The sequence below is a fragment of the Theropithecus gelada genome, chromosome 4 (assembly GCF_003255815.1).
Source record: "Theropithecus gelada isolate Dixy chromosome 4, Tgel_1.0, whole genome shotgun sequence".
In the NCBI taxonomy this organism is placed as follows: domain Eukaryota; kingdom Metazoa; phylum Chordata; class Mammalia; order Primates; family Cercopithecidae; genus Theropithecus; species Theropithecus gelada.
The window spans coordinates 100,456,744-100,479,703 of NC_037671.1; the positions used below are offsets into that span (position 1 = coordinate 100,456,744).

The 22,960-nt window shown below is 40.9% G+C and overlaps 1 protein-coding gene across 6 annotated transcripts in view; it reads left to right on the forward strand.

The window, feature by feature from the left end:
* Nucleotides 1-9,166: 9,166 nt before the first annotated feature.
* Nucleotides 9,167-22,960, forward strand: part of GRIK2 (glutamate ionotropic receptor kainate type subunit 2) — a 705,435-nt gene continuing 691,641 nt past the window's right edge. For 5 of the 6 annotated variants that reach the window (XM_025382120.1, XM_025382119.1, XM_025382117.1 and 2 more), the window contains exon 1: nt 14,072-14,877. In XM_025382120.1, the coding sequence (XP_025237905.1) occupies nt 14,763-14,877 (115 nt within the window). In that variant the 5' untranslated portion in view covers nt 14,072-14,762. Of the gene's footprint in view, nt 9,296-14,071; nt 14,878-22,960 lie in introns of those variants that run through there. The other variant, XM_025382118.1, reaches the window with a different exon arrangement.

Consider the following 22,960-nt stretch of genomic DNA (forward strand, 5'->3'; position numbering starts at 1 on the left):
TTTAGACATCAGCAAGTCAAGAAAAAATCCCACAAAGGAGACTGAAAAGGAAGAACAGAAAAGTATGATACAACAAATATTAAAATAGTAATTATAAAAGCATTTCAAAAAAGTGAAGTTGGTCTACAGATGTGAAATGCCCTTGGTGAGTGTGGAAGGTAAAGACACAAACAGGAACAAAGGATTTGGCAACACAAAGGAGGTTGGTGATCTTGGCAAGAGCACTTTTGGTGAAATAGAGGAGATAGATGCTCAAGTGGCATGTGTGAAAAAAATGAGGTAGGAAAACAGAAACAAGGTCAGAGGACTCAAGAACTTTTACTGTGAAAGTGAGTAAAGAAATGGGGCTGTAGCTGAAGAGAGACATGGGATGGAAACTTATTTTCTTATTTTCTTAAGAAGAAGATGCTATATGACAGGATTAGAATGCTTGAGGATGTGAGAGAGTATAGAATCCAGAACATAAGTTCAAAAGAGAAACCAAGGTCATGCCATCTTTTGGAAGATCAAGTGTGTATGTGTCATGATATAAGAATAGATGTCAACAGAGCAATGTACTTGCCTTTGGCCAGATGATACATGATACAACAGGAATCTGTTTTCTCACAGTTTTGGAGGCCAAAAGTCCAAAATCAAGTTATTGGCAAATTGGTTCCATCTGGGGACTCTGAGGGAAAAATCATCTAAACTCGTCTTAGCTTCTGGTCGTTTCTGGCAACCGTGATGTTCTCTGATTTGTAAATGCATCATTCCTATCCCTATCCCTATTCCACCTTCACACGGCTTTCCTCCCATATTTGCCAGTGTCTAAATTTTCCTCTTATTATAAGGACACAAGTTATGTTGGGTTTACAGCTCACCTAATTTAGTATACCCTCTTCTTAACTTGATTACATCAGCATAGATTCTTTTTCCAAATAAGATCTCATTCACATTCATAGGTTCTAAATTGACAAGAATTTAGAGGAGACACTCACTATTCAGCCCCGTGCAGCCCAGTTGTTTAATTTTCTTTAGAAATGTTTCAGCTGCTTGGGTCCAAATACTGAGTAAGTGAATGATTGAGTTTAATCAAAGAATGTTTATAAAAAGCATTATGGTATTGCTTTTTTATACATTAACTATAACTGACTTTAGGCACAAAATGATTAAATTAGTATTTTTAGTGGTTTTTGCTAAATGAACAAAACTTATCACTTTTGTAGGAAGATTTATTTTTAAGTTAGATTGTGAGTTTTGCATGTTTCTGATGACTTTGCATGAAGGATAGAAGCAAAGACCTATATATCTTCTGTAGCTCAGCTCCTGATTTCAGATGTGTTTTATCATCAAGTTTGTGGTGAAAGTCCAGAGGCCTGAGTTCTACCCCATTCTACCAGTGACTATAATGTGATATTTGTGCTTCCAAGAAATCATTACTTTTGTAAATTACAGGGACCTCATAAATTTCAAAATAAATTCCTGCTCCAGATTTTACAAATAAGAAAATGAAAGCATAAGAGAATTAACTGTCTTACCAAAGATATTACATTTAAATACATGTTCCGTTAATGGAACTTTTAGTCCGGTGTTGTCTTTGCTATGCCATAAAATTGGTCTGTGCTTTTTTTTCTTCATTTATAAAATGAGGATAATATATACCTCTTGACAGTTTTTAGTTATACATATGAAATTGGAGAAATAAGTGAAAAAAATTGTAAATTCTAGATTCTACCCCCTTATAGCTGAGACTAACTTCCATGATTCTGGCTTTTGACAATTGGAGCTCAACACCTAATTTCTTTATTGTGGTGTTATAAGTATACAAAATGCATATAAGTATAAAACCTATGTACTGTTTTAAATGAGTGAATATTGAAACAAAATATAAATATTACTATATTTTTTCTGATTTATCCACCAAAATGTCAGTTTCTAATTATCATATATTATTACTTTCCATATTATAGATTATTTTCTCCTATTTTCTTAATTATGTATGTATCTAGTTTCATAGAAATAGCTCTAAAACTGTCAATCTGTTGGCTTAGAAGAGTAAACGAAGCATCAGAACAGTGTGTTTGACTACATTTCTAGTTTGTAAACAAGTCTTGGTTGGATAACTCTGTTTATGAAGTGGAAATGTGGTCAACAAACCCTTAGTCCCTACAGTCCACAGAGAAGGCTAAATCTGCTTCTGATTTTTATATGATCAACTACATAAAATATTGATGCAGTTAAGTGATGCATTGCAGTTGTCCATCTCTCTGTACTCAAATTTAACATGTGTTTACAAAGGGATGCTGATCTGGAAGCAGATTGAAACAGTTATGTATTAAAAGTTTGTTAGGACAACAGATTGAAAAATAAAAGTTTATTTTCTGATTTTCACACTTTTCATTATCATACAGAGTATGGGTCTACATTTTTATTCTAGCTTCATCTCTGTTCATTTTCCTCTCATTTTAAACTTATTGCCTCATCCATTAATTTGCAGAATTAAAAACCATAACTGAATTCCATTACCTGTGTTGTGTGCTTTCCAACAGTGCACATCCACACCAGGCCATAGCAACCCTGATAGAGCAGCCTGTGTGATCCTTCAGTAGGAAGGGATGTGAAATGCAGGTAGTTAGCAGAGTGTCCATATCTTTAATGAATGTCAGCCCTTGAAGCTGAGCTCACCTGCAATAAAAGATTTGAAAACTTTTCTAATTAGAGTCAGTACATTAAATTAGAGGAAGAAAATCTATTGACACCCTGGTCAGTTTCTAAAGGCCTTCCATAGTAGCTTTCTACAACATGGATGAGCCCTCCAGGAAAAGCTTTTTAAGGAAACAGTCTTAATTCTGCATCAAAATGACTTCTTCTGTGGTGAACTGAATCAATCACAATTTGCTGAGACTAGATCTTAAGTGTTCTTGTTACAAAAGAAAGAAAGAGAGAAAGAAAGGAAAGAAAGAAACAAGAAAGAAAGAAAGAAAGAAAGAAAGAAAGAAAGAAAGAAAGAAAGAAAGAAAGAGAGAGAGAGAGAGAGAAAGAAAGAAAGAAAGAAAGAAAGAAAGAAAGAAAGAAAGAAAGAAAGAGAAAAAGAACTGTGTAAGGTATGAGTATCTTAATTAGCCGACTGTAGTAAAATTTTCACTATGTATATGTATATGAAAACATCATGTTGTACAGTTTAAATAAATAGAAATAAAATGAATAAAAATCTTGGTTTGACATTCTGAACCAGTTTACAAAGTTGGTTTGAATCCTTTGACATATACAAGTGAATTCTATACTGTTATTGGAACAATCCATGAACACAACACTCTTAGAAATCATCTCCAGTGTCTATTTTGCCTGTCTCCACTGGACAGTCACATAGTCAGTATTAGTAACTAATAAGCATAGGTTGTCTCATGGAAGGAATGACTAAAAAGACATTATCTTTGTGGATGAAGGGTTATTACCAGAAGTGATTTTGTCTTCAGTTCTCACTGCAAAAAAATGCTGTTGGCATGTGGTATCATTTGGGATCTGTTGAAAACACTCTTAGCGGATCAGTTCAAGTTCTGCGCGTTTGCTTGAACTCTGATAAAGGCTGAAAGCAAGATCTCTCCACTTACTTTTAAGCTGGCTTTCCCTCTAAGAGAAAGCTTCTTCTGATTTCTGGTTCCAAACCCTTTTCTCGGGGGGTTACTGAGGTGGTAACCCTCAAATCTACTCAATCTGAGCTGCTCCATATTCTCTAGCCCTCCATATTCCCAGTATAATTCATAGAGATTTATCTCTTGCATCGAGAAACCACATCTGAAACCCTTTCTGATCTGAAACAGAGAGCTGTTACAGATACGACTTTTTCCCACTTTCCTTCTCTGATGCACCAGCAAGAACAATAAACTACAGAGTTGAATGCTAGCTCTACCTTCACTAACTGTGCATCCATGGGCAAATTACATGACCTCTTCCTGTTTTAATTTACTCATCTTTAAAATGAGAATTTTGCATTTGATAAGACCATTCAAATAATTGAATGTAGTATCTTATGCAGAAGTATGCCTGCCTAGAATATAGTAGGTTTTAGACAAATAATAATTTGTTTATCCCTGAATCCTTGCATTAAGCTCCCAGAAAAAAAGTAGAGAGCCAAAGTGGCTAGAGGATAGTCCTAAGGATATATATTTGGGGATTTCCTTATTATTTGACACATTAGATCCTGTGCTTTGAGGAAATGTATACTTCTGCCCCTGTATGCCTTCCCATCCTGCACAGAGTGGGAGTTTCTCTCCACTTTTCCATATTCCTAATGATAACTGCTTCTTTACTTCTTCTTTGGAGGTAGGGTGGGGAGTCCAGCACAAAATATTTTCTGGCACAACACACCTCTCTAAGAGATGCCACTTGTGTATGTTCTGCGGATACATTCCTGCTTTTCTATTAGTGCTTTCTAAAGAAGTAAAAGCAAGAATATCATAACCTTGCTAACAGAAGTTACCTTGTGGCTTTAGAAATGTCATAGATAGAAGGTGTATTGTCTCAAATTTTTTTCCTCATTGTTGTGTCCTCATTTCCCTGGAACATAGTTGGTACTCAATAAATACTTGCTAAAAGAATAAGTTATGGCTGGGTGTGGTGGCTCACGCCTGCAATCCTAGCACTTTGGGAGGCTGAGGTGGTTGTATTGCCTGAGCTCAGGGTTCAAGACCAGCCTGGGGAACAGGGTGAAACCCCGTCTCTACTAAAAATACAAAAAATTAGCTGGGTGTGGCAGTGGGCGCCTGTAATCCCAGCTACTTGGAAGGCTGAGGCAGGAGAATCTCTTGAAACCGGGAGGCAGAGCTTGCAGTGAGCTGAGATCGTGCCATTGCACTCCAGCCTGGGTGAGAGAGCGAGACTGTGTCTCAAAACAAATAAATAAATAAAAAAATAATAAGTTATTAAAAACTGGAATTACTTTTACATTGATCTTATAACTAGCTACTTCAATTGTTTTGAAGTAGGACTTGGAGATTTAGGAATTGGTAAGGGAAGAGGTAACGGTGGTGGAGTAGATGAGGGGAGATAATGCAAAGTATTGTAACCTCAAGAGCCTAAGATTATACTGGAAGAATGAGAAGAAAGGAAGAATGAGAGTTCTTGAAATGTTCAAACATTTGTAAGTCATCAAGGTAGAATGGCCCTGACTGTTGGACAAGTATCCAACTACATTTTATTATCCTTTCACACTTCCGTGCTCCTGATAAAAGTGCCACATTTTTTTCCATTCTTCTTAAACATCTAATACTTTTCTCCCTACTCAAGACTCTCAGCTTACTCTTCACTTTTATTCATGAAGAAAACGCAAAGAACAACAACAGGACCTCGTATCCTCTTTCTGTTCCTATTCTTCTTCCCCTTCCCTTCCCTTACTGAAAAATTCAGTACTAAATTATTTAGGTGAGACCAAGCAAAACAGCCATCTGCATGAGAGTTAGGATGGTGGAAGGCAGAGTGTGGTAAGGAAGGTGTCTGTGGAGCAAAGTATCCCAGCATAGGGCTTTTGGAGCTCATGTGGGAAAAATAGAGTCTCAACACCACACTTAAAAACTAATTGACATCTGCATTATATACTCTGCCTCCCTTCCTATTACTTGGGTTTATTGGCCCTTCTCCTATTCCAAGGTAACCCCCTCTTCTTGTACTAGGTCCCATCCTTTCTTGACTAATCAAGGACATCCGTTCATTTCTTCTTCAGCATGTTTATGTCCAATTATGGCTAAAATTACCTGAGAGAATGGGAATAGGTGGGAAGTAAGATACCGGGTCTCTAGTCCTAGAACTTTTTAACCCACTCTGTGACTCTTAAATTCTCATTGTCTAGATTTTCTCATCTCTAAAATGACATTGTTGGAATAGATTGGTAGTTCTCAGTTTAGGGTGCAGAGACTCCTCACCAGCCCATGATGGCCTTCAAGGCATCTATGCATCTCCTACTATTGCATGTAAAATTTTGAAGTCATTGCACATGTGTTCATTTTGTTTTCAGATGAGAGAAAGGTCTGTGAAAACTGAACTAGAGTAGATTTCCTTGAAATGTCTTTAAGTCTTGACTTCATATGAGTTTAAGTTTTGAAAGAGATTACAAGAGATAGCCTGATCCTGCTCTGCACAGCTAGAAGGCAGTCTCAGTTCTGCCACATCCTGAGTATGTCACTCCTTTTCTCTCACTTTGTTTTTTACCACCTATGAAATGAAGGTGTTGAATGAGATGATCCAAAATAATACTTTTCAATTTTACATTCAGTTCAACAAAATCAAGCCAAAACAAACAAACACATCCTGGTGGTTAGCTTGAATTCAGATTTGTCTTTGCTGTGTCTTCAGAAATTGAAGTCTTGAGCTGCTAATGTTCTAAGAGCACTTTGAGAGGGAAGAAAGAGAGGCTGGGAGCTGGGCAAGAGAGAGTGGGGATGTGGTTCCTGTATAAGACTGTAGCTGAAAGACTTAGCAACCTTCTAAATTTTAGAAGACTAAATCTTAAGGGTGACTGGAAATAGAAAGAAAAAAGCTTCATGGTTGCCTCAGAAGTTACTTGAGATCTCATTCCTTAAATGTTTAACTTCCTAAATCCTAAAATAAATTATGAGAAATATCTCTTTATAGCATTGGATTATTTTTGAAGGGTTAAATAGATTGTGTAGTATCTAATGCTCCCTTGTTAGTCTGTTTTTCTCATTGGAATCTAGATAATATTTTGCTATTGAACAAATTAATTTGTCACAGCACGCATAATTTTGATTTGTTCTACACTCCCAGCTCTCTCCCTTTTCTCCTATGCTGTTGTTAGGACTTGTTATTTCTGTCTTTACAAGTGTGTCCTGTTTGCTTCAAAAAAACTAGATTCATGACACGGCTCTCAAATCATACACAGTACTAACAGAAGTTGTTAGTAAGCCTCTCCTTTTCCAAGTACAAAGTGGGCCTGGGGCAACAGTGTGGCAAGCGGAAGGTCTATCCCAGTACCATTCTTTATCCAGCGCCTACTGCATACCAGACACTACGCTAAACACATAATGTCAAATTAGACATACTCTGTTCTACACCCTCACAGTTATCACAAAAGAGCTGGGTGCCTTCACTCAGGGATTTCCACTGGAATCTGCTCGTGCTGGTGTTTTGCTCCTTTCTCCCTGGAAGTGGGTGGATGTAATCATGACAAGGAGAGCGCCTTTAGCCAGTAGACAAGTTGTCTTCCTTTACTCCCATGGGGGAATGGGACAGAATGGGGAATTTTTTCGGAGTCTGGCCCAAACTCGGCTGTGCCTCGAGGTCCCATTAGGCTGCAGGTCACAGCAGCTGGAGCCCAGGCGCCCAGAACCGGTCACGCGTCTGTGCTGCCCGCTCCAGGATGCACAATAGAGTCATTGACTATTTATTTACTGGGTAGAACAAGGCTGCTGTTGACTTAATTACGGGAACCTCCCAGCCACCCCTGGGATCTTCAAATGACTAACGGACTCTCCATTGCCACTAACGCATCTCTCCTTAACATAAGCCCCCAGTCCCCCTACCCCCACCCTGCCCCACCCAAGAATGCGCTCAGTAGGCGTGTTGTGGGGACCGGGGCGCAGAGCGTCCTGGGTGGTGATCAAGAGGGAAAGACTGGCGGTTTTGGCAGGACTGAATTTCTGTGTTTCAGAGCTATTCAGAGCCAGGCGCTAGCCTCAGGGTGTGGAACATGACCCTGCTGTGCCAGGGTCCGGCGAGGGCTTAGCTCTACTAGGGCTGCAGTGAAGGAGGAAGCAAAAGGGCAAGTTCTGGTCTGCAGCTCAGACAACTGGTCCCTGGGGACTCAGAGCCTCTCTACTTCCCGGACCTCGGAATTAGATAGATAGTGGAGAGCCACCAGGAATTGGAACTGCTAGGGGACTGCACAGCCGTGGAATCCCAACTGGCCCCTTCTTTATACAACCCGTTTGAAATGGTCTCCTGAGTCCAGTGCGCCTGGCCTGTTCCCGCTTAGTCTCACTCAAATCTCCTCGCGAATCTCAGCTCCCAACTTCCTCTGGGGGAAACTGCTAAACTCAGCTCCTGTTAATATTGTAGGGCTGAGGATAAAATAGCAACGGTATTGAATAGATGTTGACTTTTCCGACCCAGAGGAGCGGAACTCAGGGATTGTTTGCAGAAGCTAATCGTTTCCACGGAGAAGCAGGGAGAGCCTGGTGCGCTCACCGCCTCCAGCCCCTCCCGGGAAGCCAAGCTGCGGGAATACTCAGGGACTCAGGTGCCCCTCCCCATCTCTGGCCTTTAAAAGAGTCCTCCCGAAAACTTGGACGGGTGACCGCCAAACCAGGGCTGCTCCCCAGACTCCTCTCTCCAATCTTGGAGTCTGCGACCTAAGGTTCGGCGCCCACTAGTTAGGTTGAGAGTTGCTGTACCTGGGCGGGAGTTTGGTGGGGAGAGGAGGGTCTGCTATTTAAGGCGCCAGACATACACAGAGACATTGCGCCGACTTCCTGACACTCAGGAAAAGTCCGTTTCCAGGCATCTGTTAGCAATGGTGGCAGGTAGCAGGGCACTGTGACTCCCGGCATCTGAGGGAATACCGGCAGCAGCGCTACCAGAGCGCGTTTGCTGTGTGCGCTGGAGGTCGGGGTGGGAGGGTGCGCAGATCAAGATCTTTCTTGCAAACCTCAAAGGGAAATGACCGTAGTTGGACTAAGAGGTCCACTTTGGAGACTACCAGCTGCCCTCCAAGCCCTGGCAGTGGAGAAGTTTCGTTGCTATGGTTTCGGAGAGGTATAAAAGCCATCACCCAGAAGCAAATGTGTTTGGGCTCCTTGTATGTGTTACCACCCAAGGCTAGGCAAATTCCTCGGCGCTTTGCATCACTCACTCCCTGACAGAGCTTCTCGGCCTTAGTCTCCCCATCCCAAGAGGCGGGTGTGCGCTAAGGGAGCGAAGTCCAGCCGGAGGCATCGTAACATCCAAGTCTAGGGACACCAGGAATTCTCTCGCTCTAGCTCCTGTGGTCCAGGAGTGGGAGGTATCCCCGAGTAGCCGCTGTGGCCAGGGGCGTGCAGGGGCCGCGGGGAAAGGAGCGCGGCGCCTTTAAACCAAGAGGCGAGGAACCCCCGCCAGGAGGCGTGTCTGTCTCTGCCTCTGCCGCCGCCGCCGCCGCCGCTGCTGCTCCTCGGTCACCGTCTTCGCCTTTGCCGTCACTCGCGCTCGGCGCCGGCGGCTGCGCTGGTCGGTCTGGGAGCCGGGGACTTTCCGCCCGACCTCCTCCGGCTGCTCCTCCCCGAGGACCACCCCACCCCCTCCCCACCCACCTCACCCCTAGCGCCAGGTAAGGACTACCCGGCGGTGGGCTGCACTCCGGGCTCCTTCACAGGGTGTTTGTTTTCAAGAGGACGGGAGGGACTGCGGGTGGGCGAGGGGCATTTTCCACCTGGAGAGAAGGAAGAAGGCAAACAGCAGCGCTGCGGACCTCAGTGTGCTCGGGGCATCCGCTGGACCGATTCACTGCGAGTGTCTTTGTCGGGCTTGTCTCAGCCAATTCCCGTCAAGCATGCAAGTGGCTCTGTTGGCTGCAGTCGCCTATGTTCTCCACATAAAATGATTTAATAAGTGGACGTGTCAGGAAGTGGCCTCGGCTACGGGGACTCACGCGAGGCGAAGAGAATGAGACAGATGGCAAGAAACTGTGTGTCTGCCTGCGGGTCTGACGAACTCCCCATCCCTCCTTCTGTCCACCCATCCTTCCATTAACCCTACTCCTTAGTTCTGCGCTGAGGAAGTACATTTATTTTTACCGGTACCCGTATTAAGAGCTTCTGAAAAAACTTGGAGGGCCTCCCATTAGGGTAAGGAGGGGGCAGTGTTACCAGGGTGGATCATAAACCTCAAGAACTTTTAACGAACCACATCCTCTGATATTTTTACCTTTAAGGAGACAGAGTTTCTTTACCAAACAACACGACCGAGCTGAGGCTCCTTAGATAATGATTTCCAATTTAAGCAAAGGGGAATATTAGAAAACTTACTACTACTAGTCTTTTGGTAATGCACAGATTATCTTCTATCATTTATTCATCTTCATACTGTAAGTATTCTGTCATCAGAAATTATCTTATGGATTGATGATTATTTTCATTTCACGAGAGATGATTGGTTCATTTGAGTCTTAATTAGTCAGTTTAGTTGCTGGAGGAAATGCAATTGTGTTTCAATCTTGATTTGTCTTAGTTCATTACTTTCTAACTTTATCGAGTCTATTCCTGTAATCACCAAGACAGCCTATCAACTTCCAGTGGCCTTAAAAACTTTTGAGTCAAACAAACAACAAAAAATTGAAATGCACAAGAGGAATGTGATAGAGAATTGAGCAATGTTTGGAAGTCTTATCTGTTTGTTTTCTCCTATTTAAACCCATTGAAGATCACACAGGCTGAAATTAAAAAAAAATAAATAAAGTTCTGGGATACGTAAATTTATTCCACTTCAATTTCTTAATTAAGACAATTATTTTAGTATCTAAAAATTAATCAAAACTCTAAATGTCATTAATCATCAGTGCAACAGAATGTTGGTGGAACGGATAATGTGTTCAGAATCATAAGGGATACCAAAGCATGCATAGTTAAGAAGAGTGAGTTGCAAGTATGCAACAGTGTGATTTCAACTGAAACCTGATTCCGTCCTGACTTTATTCTCTGAGATCTTTATTGCCGTATATAAACACGCTGTTTATTTTAGCTAAGTTGCAGTGCAACAGGCCACTTTGATGGAATAATAGGTTAAGTGTTACTATAAGATGAGGTTTCTCAAATGTCACGTAACAGCAGGACTTCTGTGACAAGTCAAGTAGAATCCTTAGTAAGAATTCCATGTGAAAAATTTAAATATAACTATGGTGTGTAAGAACCTTTGAAACATCTTTGAAATTCAGGTTGTTTTGGGATATGTATTTGCTGTTTCCAGCAAAAGGTATAGGCATTGTCTTTTTAAATGTTGTGCTATAAAGATTATTACACATTTCCTCATACCCCAGCAGGTGGCAGCTAACTAGAATAAGATTCATTTTCACTGGTAGAATAGGAAACTAAAATTGCTTCTCAAGTAATAGTGCCCAAGAATAAGAGGTCATTAGTATACGCAACTATAAAAATATAGTGAAAGATGAAGCTAGAGGTTTTTGTTGTTATTGTTGTTGGAAGAAGCTTTACGTTGATGTGATATGCATTTTCTTCTTTGTCAATATATCATAGGTTTGATATTTGTGTTAGTCTTCTATGATTTTTTTTTTTGAAGTATACTTCTAAACACAGCTTCTCTCTGTGTGTGCATGTATGTGTGTATTTGCAGTTTGTTATCTCTGCTTTGACCTTGGAACCTACAGAGCTTTGGCTCCTAGAAATAAAGAGTGCCATATGGTTAAAATGAGGGAAAAAATGAGACCATAGAATAAAATATATAAATCTTACTGTTACTTAGTATATATAATTGCCTGATATCCAATAGCAGTGGTTTTCTTTTTCCTTTAAGGAAGGAGCAAATTACAGAACTGACACAATTTTTAAAAGGGTTAAATCTAGTCAGTGAAATACTGTATAAGGAATTTATTCGTCCTTTATATAACCTCAGAACTATGATGTGTGGTATCAGTATTGGGGAGAAATTGTAATAACTTCAAAATTGCCACACCTTAAGGCATCAACTATGCCACCAAATCATTTTATTGTAGTATAGCCAGGTAAATTTAGCATTTTCCCCCTAGGAAGTGAGTGAGTTTAATGAGAAAGAACAAGAATTAATCTAATTACCCTAGTAACAGATGGAAATCTGGAGGTGGAGAATTGAAAGTGATAACTAATTGTACATTTAAAAAATGTCTTTAGCCACTGAATATTGACAGCATGTTATTTGGCATTCTGAATTGTGGTCTTTCTGGCAATTTTTTTTGTACTGACAAACAAGTAGTTCAGTGTTCATGAGGAAACTCACAATTAATATGTGGTTTTTTTAATAATATGCCTTATTACAAAAAAAAGATGACTACATCTTGGGCTTATCAAGCAATCCCAGTTAGTTGCACTGAAAAATACAACATAGTTGATAAAATAGTCCTCTTGATAATGTGAACAATGCAATAATTCCAATTCCTTTACTCTGTGTAGTAGAAATTTGCACATTGTCACTCAAATATCATGTTAGTCATTTATTGTACTACTTTCAATGTACTACTCCAGAATAAATAATGCCAGGAGCGCTGTCCGTGGTACTGAAGAAAGGTCGTCTCCAGTCTTGTAGAAGTTCAATTGGACAGGTGGAATTGCTATCTGTTGTGTTAAAGCCTTTCAACTGAGTTAATGGATGTAAATGAATCTAATTTACCATATGTGCAAAATTGGTTATCTGGGAATCAATTAATAGTAAAAAAAATACAGTCTTTTAACTGTTTAATTTATTGTGTAATAACTTCGCGAATATAGAAGTTTGATCTTTCACTTTTCCAACTAGACATCCAAATAAACCCCCCAAAATAAATATTTTAGAATGCTAGTTTCAAGTGGAAAAGTTGCGACCATAATGTAAAATGTCATTATATTAACGGAATACATGAACAAAGAGATATGGTACATTTTGTTTTCTCAGGTTCCAATAAATGCCAGCTACACTGCGAAATTTCAGTATTTTGATTAGTCACAATAAAAAATGCTATTTTCAGGCAGTAGATATCAGTTATATTGGCAGATAAAAATGCAAAGAATTATTTTTTTCCCCTGGCAGTCATTATTATCTCTGCTAGGATCAAAAAGAAAATGAACAAACAGAATGGAATAAATGAGACAGCAAATACAAGGCAGAACATGTTGGGCTGTGTATGTGTTTTATAAGAGAGATTTTAAACATGAACTGAAGGAGTCGCTAGATATCCTTGGTTTTAGCACTAGGTGTTCCTTTTAAGGTGCTCAAATAGTCGAATTATTTGATTGAATTGCCTGCTAGACTGCAGAACTAGCCATTCATGATACTTATTTTTGACACTGCTGTTATTGCCTCCATCTTAAAAAAAAATCAATGCCACTTAATGCCTTTGCAAAATGTAGATTTCTCTTTAAATCAGCACCTTATAATATCTTAAGAAAATTTAAGTTAAAAAATCACTTTAATGAAATGAAAACATTATAGTGTTTTTTGCTGTTTGGAGGAAAAATAACCAGTCAAATATTCATATCACTCATATCACTCCTTATTTAAAAATTAGCCTTCAAATAGTATTTTTTTTGGTAAAATTTAACCTATGCCCTGTTAGTTGGTTATGAAAAATAGATTAATTATAAGATATAGGTCTAACAGTTTGCCTTTTGTGATGTTTAATCATTTAAAAATGTTGACAATGATATATTTATTATACATGTTAGTTTCACTTAGTGTAAAATATCAGCATTGCATATGTTTAATAAGTAGACAGCATATTACCTATTTTAATAATAAAAATGTATTTTTATGTTGAAAGAAATTCTATTTCTGTACTTTATTTCTTGAATAAACTCCTAATGAAAGCCAAGAGAGTTACTACCTGGTGACTCTAAATATTTCCACCAGAAAACTAGCAAATGATAAGACAGTTTTAGAGGAGTCTATAACACTCAATGTCGCTCAAGCTATGATCTCATATTCTGCCTCTTTAGTAAAAAGAATGTTCAAAAAATCAAAATGCAAAGAAATTTGGGAGTAAATTATTGAAGGCTTTAGAGTTTGCTGCACCAATTCAAACATCATTGTTTTTATATTCACACAATTATTTTCTTTGAGCTTAAAAAATGGGTGGAAAATGTAATTTCTCCATTTTAATTTGATATTTTTCCCATAAAAGTTCACTGAAGAAATTTCTACTTCTGAGTAGCAATCAAGGAATACCCCAGTCAAGTTTTTAAAGAGTGGGTTTACCTCTCCAATTGCATTCCAATCTATATTCATTCCTGGCCAAAACAAACAAACAAACAAAAAAGTATAAATAAGACTCTTTCAACCTAACCACAAGTTAGATTTGCAGTAAATCCCTCCGTCTTAGATCACTTTCTTTTTTACAGTTGCCAGAAAAACTGACTTTGATTTAGCTAGTAATTTACTGAAATTCATCAATTGATTATAAGAAGCCCGCTTACATACACCAGTCATTCTCTCAGCAAAGACTTATTGAAAATAAAAGCAATGTCCTCTACATAAATAAATCGACTTCTTTCTTGCAACTCAAGGCGGACTGTCAGATCGGTTGCATAATAGATATTGGGGAGCTCACTGGCCGGGAGCCTTAAGAGGAGAGCAGCTATCTCAATCTTTCTCACTTAATCTTGGCTTCACGTCAGAAGCTGTGCAGCAGTGCAGTAGAATAGGGCCTGGCAAAACCCTTGCCAGCAAAGCGCCTTTTGTGTCGGGCTGTGGCTTGCTATCGACATCTCGTCCGTTACCAAGGCTGGATTTCCTATTGATTTCCCTCCTCCTCTGCTTCCACAGGCTCGCGCGGCCGGACATTGTGGGTGTGCGTGCTGGATTTCTCCCGGATGCTCTCCGACTAACATGGATGTCCCACCATTCCTTGCAGTGGAAGGTTGTTCCTTGGCGCAGTGAGTGAAGAACATGCAGCGATTGCTAATGGGTTTGGGAAGCGGAGACTCCTTCCTCTCTCTGTGACCATGCCGTGATCGTGTCTGCGGTCACCACTCGACGCATCCTTATTTCTGCCCGAACCCGGGAGCCGAACGCTAGATCGGGGAAGTGGGTGCCGTGCGTGTGGGCACAGAAACACCATGAAGATTATTTTCCCCGTTCTAAGTAATCCAGTCTTCAGGCGCACCGTTAAACTCCTGCTCTGTTTACTGTGGATTGGATATTCTCAAGGAACTACACATGTATTAAGATTTGGTAAGATTCCCCATCTCTCTCGGTTGCCTGGTATCCGCTCCGAGGCAGCCGGATGTAAACAGGCGGGTTCGCTCTGCCTGGCAGTGGGCTCCGTGGATTCTGATCTGCTCACTGTTCTGTCGTCTCCTGGGGCTTTTAAAGAACTCCTTGTGCTTTCATTTATTCTCTTCTTTATTTTTATTTTTAGCCGCGGGAGGGTGAAGGGAGGGCCAGTGTCTGGTAGTGGTCTCTGCATTACCTCCCCACAGTAGCTTGCCAAGGAGATGATGATGACGCTGGAGGCACGGTCAGCCGCCACTCGTGCCTGTCTCCCCCGGAGCCCTGCGAGCTTGCAGGGGTGCGCTGTCCGCGCGAAAGTGCGCGCCGGGGCTGCACGCCTCTCAGCTTGCGAGGCTGGTGAGTTAACACCCGGTAACTCTTTGGCGAGTTGCGCCTGTCCGCTTCTGCCAGTGACCAGGGCAGTTCTCACGTGCAAATGAAAGGTACTAATCCTTTTCATTTATTTTGCCAGAGAGCCTTTTCGATTGTTTTCACCGCTTTTCCAGTCCCTGGTCCCCTTACTGGGATGCAGAGCTTTAAAAAATGTTGTAAGATTCGAGGTTCTACTTAACACAGGGAGGCTGCTACTTAGCTGGAAAGAAATAGCGTCAAAATTAGAACAGCTTTTTGTTTGTTTTTGCTTTCAACTTGCTGAGTCCCCCTCTCACAGCTTTCTGGACGTTATGGACTAATTAATGAAAGATAGTATCTGGGGGCGGTGGGGAAGAGTAGTTGTTTAAGGAGGGGTGACTAAGTCTGCATCTTTATTTCACTCTGGCAAGATGAAAGACGCTAGGTAGTTACTTTTTTTTTTTTATTTTTATGGAAATGCATTGCTTTTCTGAGAATCAGGTTTTCTTTGGAGCTTGGAGGAAAATCTAAACGTGGGATTCCAGTGGAAACCCTGGTCAGAGGGTCAGAGTGATTGCTTGGATAAATGAAGCATGGGCGACGCTCCGGTGCTCTGGATGGCCAAAGGAGTTTTAGTAGGAGCAGAACTAGTCAGGAAAAGTTCTCTAAAGTAGATAAGAGGAAGAAAGGAGAAAGCCAACAGGATAAATGCTCCCATTGTAGGCACTTCCTCTGACAGTTTAAGTGGATTCAGACCAAAGAGTGCAGGACACCATGTAATCCTGAGCATATGTCTTTGACATAAATGCAGACACATTAAGTCACTCAGTCAAATTTAAACTGAGGAGTGATTGCCTGCATCTTCTATCATGCCAACAGCATCTCCTGTCTTCCCATTTTCCCGTGTGTGTGTGTGTGTGTGTGTGTGTGTGTGTGTGTGTTTTCCCCCCAATGATAAAATTCACGATCTCTCCTAGGCTTTGTAGAACCAAGGTATCGAAAAGGGAACCTCACCCTACCACACATTCATACAGATGCCCACAGTCAAAAAGCCTGCTGATGAGAAAAGAGGCACTGGGTTATAGCTGGATCCCTACTGTAGTAGTTTTCATGCTTTTTTCATGCCTTTAGATGGTACTTAAGCACGTTGCTCTTAGCAACAAGCATCCACAGGAATGACTGTTTCTGTGGACAGAATTAAACAGGTATCTATATCGTTGGAAATGTGTGTGTACGCACACGGGTGTGTGTGCATGTGTTTGTGTGTGTGTATTTTCAGCAGTTAGGCTTCAAATATGGTAAGTGCTACCGTATGGTACTTTGCCCAATATTTGGAGTATTTCATCCCAAGTAGATGGAATCCTGAGGAATTCTGATGTGTGTTTGTGAATGAGTGTGCGTTACTAAGTGTGTTTGCTGACTAGATGGAAAAAAGAAGACTTGGGGCCGGAAAACTGCCACCAATACTCTAAGGATTTAATTATTGCCGCTCTGGTCTTGCAGCACAATATTTGCTGAATCATTAGATTGTTACATTCGCTGATCATTTCATATCTTCATATTAAAAATCTTGGCGACTGTAGCAGAGTGCGTAGCAGCTTTCCAAAAGAGCTGTCTCTCACACACACGCACACACACGCACACACACATACCTACACGCAAACAAGCTTTCTTAGACCAATGCTTACTAAAAATGTCTTTAAGAAATATGGTAGTAGGCAAAGATCTCCACACTAGTCCCTTGATAACCCTAAACCAACAGTCCAGCTTCTAGATAACCTGCTGTTTTCTCTATTAACTTCAAACATCTTCCACGTGGAGATGCATTTCTTCCGATTTCTGACCTGAGTTGTGGGGAAGAAGGGCTGTGTACATTGTTACTGAAACATTTCCCTGTTGGGGCTATTTTGATGCAATGGTGGGAGTTTTATTTTCTTCTGGGGTAAATATGTTTCTGAGTGGATTGGATGTTTGGTTGAGCACGTATAAGCCACTCTTGAGAATGGTTATTTTCAACTTTGGCTCAAAAGTCGAGCCAATGCCTCATCTCTGGCCCCGTGCCTTGGAATGGAGCAGCTGCCCCAGTGCTGGAGAGACCCGCCGCCTCTGCGGGGGAGGCAGCTTCCAGTGCCCCTTCCATCCCCCACGCTTGGCGTGGCTAGGCGCCGGCAGCCGCCAGGCGCCTCCGCCGCGGCGCTATGGCAACGGCTGAGCCCGCCCAGGCGGCCACCCCAGCCCCCCTTCCCGGCTAGTGGAGGCTCTGTGTTACCCTTCCTCTTGCTCCCACTAGGACTGTGATTCGATCCAGAGTCCTCCTGTCACCTCCTGTGAGGCTAGGGGCAGCCCCCGCTTAGAGTGCTGGACCCTTGCCACGTCCCTAGCCTCCCCCGCCAATCTTCAGCGTGCGCAGCCCTCTTCCCCGCGCTTCCCTCTCCCTCTCTGTGTGGCACACACAATAAAACACACATACACACACACATTCTCTTACACACACTCAAACATAGATACACGCGCGCGCGCGCACCAAGACACATGCGCCCCCCAGATGCAAGCCTCAGACTTTGGCACAGTGACGTCTCTCTAGTGCTCAAGAAAACTTTACAGTTACACCCAGGAGCGCCTCTGTCCTGTTTTCCCCTTAATCTCTAGCCCCAGCCGACTCCCGCTTGACTGCACAGGCTGGCCTGCTCCCCTGCAGCCGCTCAGCAAACATCTCTGAGAAAAGGTATTACGGATCGCCGACCCTAGGGTGCAGCCCCGAGGCCCTATGGCAGCGACCTGAGGGTCAGCCAAGGGTCACCTCTAGGCAGGCGGGAGAGCCCCTGGCAGTGAGTCTTGGTTGTTACCCCGCCTTTGATCCTGTGCTGGGACAACTAGGGTTTTCCTGAGTGCCCACCCGGCGGGCAAGGTGCATTTTAGAGAGTCAGTTCTCCTGCCCTAGGTCGAGCCAGATGTTCTCTGGCCGGCTTTTCTGGGCGCAGAGCCTGCGACACTCCCAGGCAGGCGTCTCCAGAGCGCTGGCCCAGCGGGCACAGGGCATCCAGCGCGTCCCAGCGTATGTAAATGAGGCATCTTTGTTTCTCCGCAGCTGCGTCCCGGCCTCGCCCGCCGCTGGATAGGGTGAAGGCGGGACTCTTCCGTCCGCGGGGGTGTGACTAATTCGGCCTCTAAGCCGAACTGCGGCAGCGGAGGTACTTGAACCTTTCTTTTGTTACTTTAGTCGCTCCTTCTCTTCCCGGGATGCACTGACCGACCCCTGCACCTACGGAAGTGCGAGGAAGCTCAGAAGCCTGCTCCGGCTGTGTGCTTTGCTGGGCTGGCCTTGGGTTCACCGTTCAGGAGCCCTCGCATGTTTAAACATCTTCTTTAAGAAATCATTCCCCAAGCTATCACTTGTTTCCGATCTTCGAGGTCAGGTTGTCATTCGAAATCTTCATCTGAACTGGAGTTTACAGCTCCAGTAGCAAAGACATCAACCCAAGCTTAGACTCCTGGGCACCATCTCCAAGGTTTTCTTTCCGAATTGCTGAGTATGTGGTAGGCCATGTCTTCCCTTAAACAAGCCGGTGGAACTGCTGTCTTAAAGGTTTCCCAGCAGAAGTCTTCCCTCCCAGACGCGCTGGGGTCTCTTTGGCATTGCGCACTGACCACCTGTTTGTGGGACAGCACACAGTCACCTCCTTGTGTACACGCAGAAGGTGAATACTGCCAGTTTAAGGGACCGCCTATACGTTGTTGGATAAAATCTACAACGTGAGAGAGAACAGAAAGGGTTCCTATGGAAATCCCGTTATTTTACGGGGCATACCATTTGCTCATAGATACAATAATTAGTAGCAGATGTACTGCAACATCGAAAAGTGAGAGTGAATTGACTGAGCTTACAAGCCGCCACTCTACAAATTCTTTGAAAGAGATTTTTCCTCCTTTGAGAGGTGAGGTGGGCGGGAGGGAGGAGTGGCCTTACATCTGGAAGCAGGAAAATTGACTCTTGGGAGGCGGGAATGGGGGAGTAATAGCGGCTACTATCTGCAACAGATAAAGCCCGAACACCTGCTTAGCTGAGCTGTGGAATGCAAGGGAGAGAAATCGTTCCAAGAATCGCCAACACAACGACCACACTTTTAAAAAATCAGTTTTTCTCATAAGTTCTCACTTACTCTTAAAGCTTCAAAGAATAACTTGATGTGATCCATCAACAGAGGCACAATCATTTCAGAAAATGACTTTGAAAAATGATCTTTTTGTCTTCTAGAAATTGCACGCTTTCTCTACCCAGATACATGAAACTCAACACATTTTCTGGCTTTGTGAGATTGTCTTTCAGAAGCGAGCATGGTTTATATGTCAGTAGACATTTCTTCAGACTAGCTTTGCTTTTTGGATTAATGCAAGTGATCATTACAGTGTGTTCATTCCTTGAATTCTCAAATGACACTCTTTCAACATTTACTCAGCACAAGGAAGTTAATGTGAACGCCTCTCACACGAAGAAGGAAAATACCATAGATCAAAAGATGGTGTATCATTGATTATCAGAACCTTTTCAAGTTTGCTCACCATTACATAAAGTGTTGTCTATGATAACAATGACATAATCTTTCATACCATTTAGTTATCATAATTTCTGATAAAGAAAATGCCTTGCTCTTTTGTGGTAGAAATTTAACGTTCAGTGAGAGAAATTACTTAACTTTGTCCTTCAGTTCTTAAGATTTGACTTTGTTATGGTAGCCCCAGTTACATTTATTGGCTGGAAATTGTCAATGCACATTTTTGCACATCAGAGTAGAAAGTAGTTTACTGTCTTTAAAATGTAACATACTTAAATTATTAATCTACTGCATGCATAATACTTAGGGCTTGCAGGAGATCCTTGATTTTCCTCAGTAGCATGGTATGATATATTGAAATTTAAGTGTTGATTGTTTTTCATTTGGGTAGTGAAGATTTATCTTCAAAGGGCTTTCAATTTGTAGTCCAGTTATCAAAGTGTTAGAAGTGCTTCAAATGAATCTTCTACTCTAAATCTTAGCATGAAAAGTAAGGTCAGAAACCCCTGAAAGCGAAGGAAGTAGGTGCACATCATCATTATTGACTAGTCTAGATTAAACACCAAAGAGGAAGATTTCAATCTGATAACGTCATAGGGCTTCCTGTTTTTCTTTGCTGCTTCTGCTGACAATTTTGTAAGGTAATTAAATTGGCTGATTGAAGTCACAGTGGTCATGGGGCGATAAAGACCATTTGGATTTAATGGAATTTAAAACAACAGAGCACTGAACACAACTCTTACAGAACAAGAATTTTAATGGCCCATTCAGGGTGCTGACTAAATAGAACGCCCTTAACAAGTTTAATTGAAAGGGCAAGGCAGATTAGCACTATATAGTCTTTATGGTTGAAGATTGTGGAATTAAAATTATCCCTTTAAAAGACTCATTAATGCATTATCAAGATTTAATGTAGATTAAATAAGCTTTCTTTAAATCTTTATCATATACTGTGAACCTAGGTTTAGGACCAAGTTTCAATAATAAAACATTTTTAAGAGCTCATTTAATAAATGGAATTATAGATCTTTCTCATTTGAAAAACAAAAGGCATTTAAAATTATTTGAGCATATACAGTGTGTTGAAGGGTAAGTGTTGATGATAAATTCTCTGTGTTCTAAAACTGAAAGAAAATTTGACTTTTCTTTAAAATTTGATTATTGATATTTTTTTCTTATAAAGAAAGCTAGGCAGTAGTAGAGAAACCACAGAGACAATAAAGGAATGTTCTCTTCCTGCAGTTTCAATAGAGTAATAGGTATTTGATCTATTTTAGGTTGTTTTTAAAATCCTGACCTTTTTTCTTACTGAAACTTCTATATTCAGATTGTTATACTTCAATGTATTCCAGTCCCTTCTGCCCCTGAAGAAAGGGTAGATCACTGCTTAACATTGGGAACATTGAAGTACAATCAGTCCCAAGGTGAAAGTCAAGTCTCAGTCACATATGAGATAATTCACTCCACCTGTTTCTTGCCATGTGGCATTGCTTACTCAGAGTTGTCAGTTCCTTTGATATTTCTAGAAAAACGTGAAACCAATTTTTGTATAAAAATCTCCCAAATATTATGTATGCAATTTTGAAAAATGTTGTTAAACTTCAGATTTGTAAACACCAAAAACATATAGCAGGTGAGGGGGGATGTGGTCCCATTTTTACCCTCTGGCCCATTCACATTCCACAGTTCCTCTAAGGCACACCTGCTTCCCTCACATCTCTTTGATCACCAAATAAGTAAAGTTTATTTGTCTCTTACCTCACACTCTTAAAGCCAACTATGTTATATTTTTGTATTTTTCAAAGTGACAGTTACCTAACTGATAAAACTAATTTGTGGTAAAGGGAGTGGGAAGGTTAAAAGAGACTCAGCAAAAACTTTTCTGCAGGATTTTTTTTTTAATTTTTAATTTTACTTTTGCATTTGGGTTTTGATAATCCTCTTCAAAGATAGCAGCATTCAAATATAGCATTTGGTTTTTAGGTTTCTGCTTATAGGTTAATTTAAACTCTTTATTTTCTTAACTAAAAACAATATTATTTTCTGGATTTAGTAGAAAGTTAGGTCACTAGAGAGCAGGGCCATTTGTGAAGATCTGAAAGGGTGGGGAGGTTATGTCTTTTAGTTATTTTTTCTACTGATACATGTACTTCTATCAGTCTTTCTTTTTGGTTAAGTATTGCCCTGTTCCATGGCCTTATTTTAAGACAAGTATATTCTGGAAGAGGAAACACATAGTCTCAAGACTGTAGAGTTAGGATGAGTTTATTAGGATCGATCGATATTGTCTGTGACAGAGATGCTCAGATACGAAAGAAAATACTGGGTGCCTAAGGGAGTGCTGAGTGATTAGCACAGGTGTGGAAGGGAGGCTGAGAAAAGAGAGAAGTTAAATGACATTTGATACACAGTCTTTTTAAAATTTACTGCCAGACATCCCAATGCTTTGTAAATTGGTATTTTGCTTGTAATAATCCAAATCTTTTAGTATAAATGCTTATTTTAAATAAGATGTAAATTATATTCTTACATTGACACTTTCTCCAATCAAAATGATTTTTAATGCTTTTTACCTCCTTTTCAATCAATTAACTGCTTTTCTATTATTGAACTAAAGCAAGAATTTGGAAGATGTTGCCTCTAGCTCTCATTTCTGTCTCCAGCTCAGTCTCAGTCTAAGTCCTTGACCTAGCACAATGATAATATTGCTCAGCTAACATGATCAAAGAAACAAAACAAATATTAAATAAGTGTTCTGCTTCTGAAATTTCAATATATTCATAGCTATTCGGTCTATTTTATGTTGTCATTTAATCCTTCCTTTCTTACCTCTCCCTTTACTTTCTGAAGCTTCCTGCATTCAATTCATCATAGGTTTTAATGCATTCAGGTCCTTCCTTCCCCAGAAGAAATGAAATGGGAGCTCTCAAAATGAATGAAAACTATAGAATCCTGGATTATCTAAACTAAAGGGGAATTCAAAGGTCACCACACTTAGAGTCCTAAGTTTAGAGGTGAATTGTCAAGGACAGTTAAATAGCTTGTTCTAAATTGCAATTAATGTCAGATTTTGTACTAAAACATGATTATCCTGGCTGCCAATCTAGTGATTTTTTTAACTGAATTTTGCTGTTTTTTTT